This window comes from Coregonus clupeaformis, unplaced genomic scaffold, assembly GCF_020615455.1.
Source record: "Coregonus clupeaformis isolate EN_2021a unplaced genomic scaffold, ASM2061545v1 scaf1695, whole genome shotgun sequence".
NCBI lineage: Eukaryota > Metazoa > Chordata > Actinopteri > Salmoniformes > Salmonidae > Coregonus > Coregonus clupeaformis.
The window spans coordinates 1,014-9,883 of record NW_025535149.1 but is presented as its reverse complement, the minus strand read 5'-3'; the positions used below and the strand labels follow the sequence as shown (position 1 = coordinate 9,883).

The 8,870-nt window shown below is 39.4% G+C and overlaps 1 protein-coding gene across 1 annotated transcript; it reads left to right on the top strand.

Annotated features, from left to right (window-relative positions):
* Positions 1–1,644: 1,644 nt before the first annotated feature.
* LOC121583107 (CMRF-35-like molecule 4) lies at positions 1,645–5,181 on the top strand (the record flags this gene model as incomplete). Its single annotated transcript, XM_045218624.1, has 5 exons — positions 1,645–1,652; positions 3,409–3,716; positions 3,938–4,068; positions 4,118–4,280; positions 5,088–5,181. Coding segments are annotated over exons 1-5 (704 nt in total), but the record flags the coding sequence as incomplete, so codon positions are not given.
* Positions 5,182–8,870: the final 3,689 nt, after the last annotated feature.

The window sequence follows — 8,870 nt, the reverse complement described above, 5'->3', positions numbered from 1 at the left end:
GATTGTCTCCACACCAACACTCAGACATCATTTACCAACGACGCATGTGTGTTTAGTGAGTCTGCCAGATCAGAGGCAGTAGGGATGACCAGGGATGTTCTCTTGATAAGTGTGTGAATTGTACAATTTTCCTGTCCTGCTAAGCATTCAAAATGTAACAAGTGCTTTTGGGTGTCAGGGAAAATGGATGGAGTAAAAAATACATTATTGTCTTGAGGAATCTACTGAATTAAAAGTGAAATAGTAAAGTACAGATACCAAAAAAAAACTATTGAAGTTGTACTTCAAAGTATTTTTTACTAAAGTACTTTACACCAGTGGCCACTGTCTGATAGTAGCTAGGCTAACTCACTACAAAATGAAGATTGTCTTGCTACAACAGGGTAGGGAGCTGAAGAACACCGTTCTCTATTAAGGACGATTTCCAAATGAAATAGTGGAGAGATTAAGTTCCCTGTACCCCACTTTCAAAAGGCTCCAAATAAAGAAGCAGAATGTTCTTCTGGTGGTCGATAAGTTGTATGTTAACAAGTCATTGTTAAAAGAGTCGAAGAGTACAACGTTGCTGTGAATGATACCTCATGCTGAAGTAGTCCCCAATAGACCTACACATTGCACTGCAATTGGGGTATATTATGACTTGAATGCTGTTATATCCTATAGTACACTACTGGAGTAGGCCTAAACGATCCTATAACAATTGGTGTTACTATCTTTTTAACACCATGTAAACAATACATCTCAATCTCAAACATGCAAAGGTTTATTATTGTTCCGATACACACCGGCGAATGGGTTGGGTGTTGTCAACAGGGTCTGGTAACCTGTAAACCAGGTGGTAAGTATGAAGATCCAGTCCACCTAAAAAACTGGAGGCCCCTTACACTTCAGTGTTGTGATGCAAAATCCTAGCAAAATGCATAGAGCATAGAATTAAAAAGGTGTTGTAGGATATTATTAATCCTGATCAGACTTTTTACATGGACGATACATGATATATGAGACAAATACTGGAAACGAGAACATTATGAAAAATCTAGGAAGCCAGGTCTGGTCTTCATATTAGATTTTGAAAAGGCTTTTGATAAAGTACGACTAGAATTTATATATAAATACATGGACTATTCTAATTTAGGAGAATCTCTTATACAATGGGTTAGAGTTCCGTATAGTAAACCCAGGTGTAAAATAATAAGTAATGGCTACTTCTCAGAAACTATTATACTGTCAAGAGGAGTAAAACAAGGTTGTCTAAGGTCGGCATATCTATTTATTATGGCCATCAAACTGTTAGCTATTAAAATCATGTCCAACAATAATGTAGAGGGACTAGAAATCCAGGGCATAAAAACGGTGAAAGGTGTCATTGTACGCTGAAGTCTCCTCTTAAATATGCAATCTGGATCCCTTCACAGCCTCATAGATGATCTAGATGATTTTTCTAAACTCTCTGGATTACAACCAAACTATGATCATTGTACCATATTATATATTGGATCGTAAAAAAAAATACCACTTTTAGATTACGGTGTAGTTTACCAATACAATGGTCTGACAATGAAGTGGACATACTCTGTAAATAAATGAACTCATTACAACCATTTTTAATAGAAAGTGAGCAAAAATAGATCATATCTTGCTACCATGGAATGGTAAATACCTGTCTATTGGTGGAAAAATCACCCTTTTTAGTTGTTTAGGCATATCCCAGTTTACCTATTTACTTATGGCCCTGCCTACACCGAGCGATATGTTTTTCAAATTATATGAACAATAAATATTTCACTTTATTTGGAATGGCAAGACAGATTAAATGAAGCGTGCTTATTTGTATAATGAATATGAATTCAGGGGGCTAAAATTATAAAATATTAAAGCATTAAACCTCTCACTAAAAGCATAAATCATACAAAAGTTATACTTAAAGCCGAACTGGTTCTCAAGTAGATCAGTAAGAATGGCTCACCCTTTGGTAAAAAATTGCCTTTTTGCCCTTATCTATATTACAACCTCACATTTTCAATTAACTGAAAATGGAAGCTTTTCAAAATATCGCCCTTTCTAAAACAAACCATACAAAGCTGGTTGCAATTCCAGATTCATCCTCCAGAAAAGACAGACCAAATATAACATAGAATATTATTGTTAAACTCAAATACATGTGTTTTTCTTTTATTTTTACGTTATTTTGAAAGAATTTCATACAAAAAATGATTTATCTTTGTTAATGACATTGCGAATAGGAAAGGTGGAGAGTTACGTAAAATGTCCAGCTAACAAAAATATTTGGAAATGTTTGCTCTATCCAAAATTACAATCAATTGATTGCAGCATTACTGCAAAAAGGAAGAGGCAAGTGGAAGGGGTAGGAGGTGGGGATTCCGATTCCATGGCTTATGAACCGATACACAAAACAACGCTTGGTTCAAAATGTAAATTTACAATTATTATACAAAATTCTTGCCATCAACAGAATGTTATGTACAGTGGGGGAAAAAAGTATTTAGTCAGCCACCAATTGTGCAAGTTCTCCCACTTAAAAAGATGAGAGAGGCCTGTAATTTTCATCATAGGTACATGTCAACTATGACAGACAAATTGAGATTATTTTTTCCAGAAAATCACATTGTAGGATTTTTTATGAATTTATTTGCAAAGTATGGTGGAAAATAAGTATTTGGTCACCTACAAACAGGCAAGATTTCTGGCTCTCACAGATCTGTAACTTCTTCTTTAAGAGGCTCCTCTGTCCTCCACTCGTTACCTGTATTAATGGCACCTGTTTGAACTTGTTATCAGTATAAAGACACCTGTCCACAACCTCAAACAGTCACACTCCAAACTCCACTATGGCCAAGACCAAAGAGCTGTCAAAGGACACCAGAAACAAAATTGTAGACCTGCACCAGGCTGGGAAGACTGAATCTGCAATAGGTAAGCAGCTTGGTTTGAAGAAATCAACTGTGGGAGCAATTATTAGGAAATGGAAGACATACAAGACCACTGATAATCTCCCTCGATCTGGGGCTCCACGCAAGATCTCACCCAGTGGGGTCAAAATGATCACAAGAACGGTGAGCAAAAATCCCAGAACCACACGGGGGGGACCTAGTGAATGACCTGCAGAGAGCTGGGACCAAAGTAACAAAGCCAATTTTTATCCTCCAAGGAGGGGGTGGTGGATTGGCAAAAAAATAAAGGAGGGTAATGTTTCTATGAAGTGCTGAAGTTGAGGTCAGGTACTGGGACTGGACACATGCTGACACTCTGAAGACAGGAGCAGTAGCTTGTCTTATCAATAACACTTCCTGTATTATGTGTGTTATAGTCCAGATGGAATGTCATTTTCCTGTTGTGAGAATTTGCTTGAATTCCAATCTAATGTGTTTTCTGTTGTTGTGTCTACAGGTGCTTATCGTGTTCTGTGAAGACAGGAGGCTCCATCACCATCCCATGTCCCTATCATCAGGAATACAAAACCCATGTGAAATATTGGTGTAAAGGATATTATTTCAATAGTTGCTCTCCTGTTGTACGCACTTACCTTCCTAAGAGCACAGCTAAGGCCTCAATCTCTGATGACATCAACCAGCTAACCTTCACTGTGACCATGACTGATCTGGGGAGTGAGGACTCTGAATGGTACTGTTGTGCTGTAGAGATCAATGTTGGAGCAGACGTCAGGATAGAAGGATTCCACCTATCTGTGACTCCAGGTAAGATCCCTGCAACTCTTGCATGTGATTACATGACTGGTGTTCTGGTTTCATTTACTGGTCTCACTATTATTGTTCAAGTTGACATGAGGAATGTTGGTATATGTCTGCTTTCTGTTCTCTATCCATCATATCATAATTATGATATTTGTTGTCAGTTGTTACAAAAAAACCACTTGATCACTCAGGACCTTATTTGGTGTGTGTACCTCTGTGTTCAGGTACTCCAGAACTCTATGTGGACCAACAGGAGGTGACTGGAGTTGAAGGAGGGAGTGTCATTGTAAATTGTTACTATAGTGACACTGGAAATTGGAAGTGGTGGTGCAGGATTGGTGGCAGTGTCTACTGTGTCTGGGGGAATTCTGGGAGTATAGATGGAACATCAGTGACCCCTACAGCAGACCACTGATGCCACCAGAAGAAACATCTTAACGGTGACTATGAGTGGTCTGAAGATGGACAACACTGGCTGGTACAGGTGTAGAGTGGGATACTTTATAATGCCTGTTCACATCACTGTCAGACGACAAACCACCACACAAAGTACCACCACTATGACCAGTGAGTAGAGAGCAATCAGATACTGTATAATTAAGTATTAACCTGGTTTTATCCAGTCTTACTGACTAATCATTTGAAACAAATTGGATTGTAACCTGATTCAAAGCTTTTGGGAATACTTAGTGGTCCTACCACAGGTTTGAACTCAACAGTGCTAATAACAGTGCTAATACTAAGTTAAAATCCACATGTTGGGGTAAATGAAATAAGCTGGACAAGAAGGTCATAGCTTAGCCACAATGTATTGTTACTGTTCAGTCTACACTGTGTCTCTCTGGTACACCAGTCATTTTACCAGGGGCGCAACCTTCACTGGGGACAGGGGGGATATGACCCCCCCACATTCTGAAATTGCATGTTTGACCCCCCCAGTTGTATCATTGCAGCGGTGTGCTTTAAGACCATGCAGACGCCTCAGAGCGGTTATGTCTCCCCCACTTCTAAAACAAAAGTTGCACCCCTGCATAATACCATTGTGGTTTCTACCTCATGTTAACAAACCACCACACAAAGTACCACCACTATGACCAGTGAGTAGAGAGCAATCAGATACTGTATAATTAAGTATTTACCTGGTTTACCCAGTCTTTCTTGCTTTTCATGTGAAAGAAATGGGATTGTAACCTGATTCAAAGCTTTTGGGAATACGTACAGTGGCCCTACCATACCAGTTAAAATTCACGTGTTGGGGTAAATAAGCTGGACAAGAAGGTCATAGTTTAGCCACAATGTCTTGTTACAGTTCAGTCTACCCCTGTGTCTCTCTGGTTCACCAGTCATAATACCATTGTTGTTTTTACCTCACAGCAACCCAAGCTCCAACCACTGAACAATCCTCTTTCTCTCCAACAGCTGAGCCTGTTCAGACTGACAACACAGTCCAAGGACCTGAGGGGGCAAGGTGAAGGACAACATGAGGTAATTATAACTTATTCAGCTGTATTTAACTCTTACTGTTCCAAATGGATGGCAATAGAAATATGAAGAAAGATACCATTTTCTGTTTTTAACACTAGACTTTAGGCACAAAAACACCCACCTTAAACATCTTCACACAGAGTATAGGCCAAGACACTGTTGTCATAGAGACATTTACCATCATAGAGACAGACACATTTACCACTTCCTCTTACCTCTGTGGCTTGTTAGTAGCAGCCTCTACCTTGTATGGCCAAGTTTCACACATTAAAGGTGTGAAGAGCTGAACAAATATTTCCATTTAGTCATAGCAGCACAAAAAGGATCATAAAAAAATCTTAATATCTTATATGTTTTATGGACAATATTTTACAATAAACATTGTCTTTCACCATCAGTACCATAGATCTAACAGTCCTACAGATTCCTATGGGCATGTTGATCAATTCAGTCTACAAGTGTAGACCTAATGACAATAGCAGATTTTCATTACAATAAACGTAGGGGTTTTGAACCGATGTCTGTTTTCATTCATCAAATTGCAGGTGCACAGTGCACTGTTTGGATGCTGGAATTATTTTGTGATTGCAGGAACGTTCATGGGTAACCTACAGGAGCCCCTTTTTGAAGTGATTGTTTGACAACCAGATGACTGGTTGTATTAATGCTACATTAAAAGGTAATGCATGCTAAAGGTGAATATGACTAATCTTTACTAGTCCTAGACTATTAGGCCACAGAGATAATATATTAAAATTATAAAGGATTGTATATGTAATTCTATGATTACACCTAGGCTTAAAAAATATATATATACTTTCACCACTGTTGAAATATTATTATTATTATTATGATTATATAAATCTTTAGCCCTTCTGAAGGCGGACAAGGCCCTCAATGTTCCCCACAGTGTTTGGGTTAGTAATAATTTGTAGAGTACTTCTATTTGCCCTCAACATGCATTTTTTCACCATTCTGAATGTCTAAAGAATCCATATGTTCTTCTGAAAATGAAAACAAAAATACTGGATATTTTTAACTCTTATTATGATGGCGATTTGACAAAATTACAATCATGGTCTTGAAGTGGACTTGCATTTTTCTGGTCTCAGTCTTGCCTCGGGTTTCGGACCTCCCACTTGATCACTCAGGAGCTTCTTTGGTGTCAGATACTCCAGAACTCTATGTGGACCAACAGGAGGTGAATGGAGTTGGAAGGAGGGAGTGTCATTGTAAATTGTTACTATAGTGACATTGGACATATGGAGTGGTCCAGGATTGGTGGCAGTATATCCTGTGTGAAGAGGAATTCTGGGAATATAGATGGAACATCAGTGACATTACAAAAGACCACTGATGCCACCAGAAGAAAAGTCTTAACATTGACTCTGAGTGGTCTGAAGATGAAGATCAATGTTTTTCACACAAGTTTAGGTCACACAAAAACACCCTCAAACGTTTTCACCGAGTATAGGTCAACACTTCCTCAGACCCTGTTATAGAGACATTTACCATCATAGAGACAGACACATTTACCACTTCCTCATACCTCTGTGGTTGTAGAAGTAGCAGCATTCATGGCCAAGTTTCACACATTAAAGGTGTGAAGAGCTGAACAAATATGTCCATTTTGTCGTAGCAGAACAAGTAATATCATAAAAATATATATTTACTGTATCTGTGATGTTTTATCGGACTTTTACAATGAACAGTCTTTACCATCAGGTCTATAGATCTAAAAGTCCTACTGAATCCTGTTGGCATGTTGGGTGGTGGTGATAGCTGGTGCCCCACTAGTCCCATGGAAGATGCCTACACTGCCATCTTCAATGATCCGCAGTCATTAAATACCTTGTGCAGTCAGTCATCACTGCTGCTGCAAACTGTTAAATATACAGTGCCTTGAAAGTATTCAGACCCTTTGAATATTTCCACATTTTGTTACGTTATAGTGTTATTTTTAAAATGGATTACATTTTTTAAAAATCGTCAGCAATCAAACACAATACACCATAATGATGAAGCAAAAACAGGTTTTTAGAAACTTTTGCAAATGTATAAAAATACAAAACAGAAATACCTTATTTACATTACTATTCAAACCCTTTGCCCTGAGACTCAAATTGAGCTCAGGTTCATCCTGTTTCCATTGATCATCCTTGAGATGTTTCTACAACTTGATTGGATTCCACCTGTGGTAAATTCAATTGATTGGACATGATTTGGAAAGGCACACACCTGTCTATAAGGTCCCACAATTGACAGTGCATGTCAGAGCAAAACCATGCCATGAGGTCGAAGGAATTGTCCTTAGAGCTCCGAGATATAGAGCTCCGAGATAGGATTGTCGAGACATAGATCTGGGGAAGGGTACCAAAAAATGTCTGCAGCATTGAAGGTCCCCAAGAACACAGGGGCCTCCATCATTCTTAAATGGAAGAAGTTTGGAACTACCAAGACGCTTCCTAGAGCTGGCCACCCGGCCAAACTGAGCAATCGGGGGAGAAGGGCCTTGGTCAGGGAGGTGACCAAGAACCCGATGGTCACTCTGATAGATCTCGGGTGTTCCTCTGTGGAGATGGGAGAACCTTCAAGAAGGACAACCATCTCTGCAGCACTCCACCAATCAGGCCTTTATGGTAGAGTGCCCAGACGGAAGCCACTCCTCAGTAAAAAGGCACATGACAGTCCGCTTGAGACAAGATTCTCTGGTCTGATGAAACCAAGATTGAACTCTCTTTGGCCTGAATGCCAAGCGTCACCGTCTGGAGGAAACCTGGCACCATCCCTACCGTGAAGCATGATGGTGGCAGAATCATGGTGTGTGGATGTTTTTCAGTGGCAGGGACTGGAAGACTAGTCAGGATCGAGGGAAAGATGAACGGAGCAAGTACAGAGAGATCCTTGATGCTCTGTTCCAGTGCGCTCACGACCTCATACTGGGGCGAAGGTTCACTTTCCAACAGGACAATGACCCTAAGCACACAGCCAAGACAACGCAGGAGTGGCTTCGGACAAGTCTCTGAATGTCCTTGAGTGGCCCAGCCAGTGCCCAGACTTGAACACGATCGAACATCTCTGGAGAGACTTGAAAATAGCTGAGCGGTGACGCTCCCCATCCAACCTGACAGAGCTTGAGAGGATCTGCAGAGGAAGAATGGGAGACACTCCCCCAAGTACAGTGTGCCAAGCTTGGAACGTCATACCCAAGAAGACTCGAGGCTGTAATCGCTGCCAAATGGTGCTTCAACAAAGTACTAAGTAAAGGGTCTGGAAGACGTATCTAAATGTCAATGTTTCAGTTTTGTATTTGTAATAAATCAGCAAAAATTTATAAAAAGCTGTTTTTGCTTTGTTATTATGGGGTATTGGTGTAGATTGATGAGGAAAAAATGTATTGAATATATTTTAGAATAAGGCTGTAAAAAGTCAAGGGGTCTGAATATTCCCAAAGGCACTGCCTCTAGAAATACAGTACCAGTCAAAAGTTTGGACACACCTACTCATTCAAGGGTCTTTCTTTATTTTATTTACTATTTTCACATTGTAGAATAATAGTGAAGACATCAAAAACTATGAAGTAACACATATGGAATCATGTAGTAAACCAAAAAGTGTTAAAACGAATAAAATATATTTAATATTTTATATTCTTCAAATAACCACCCTTTT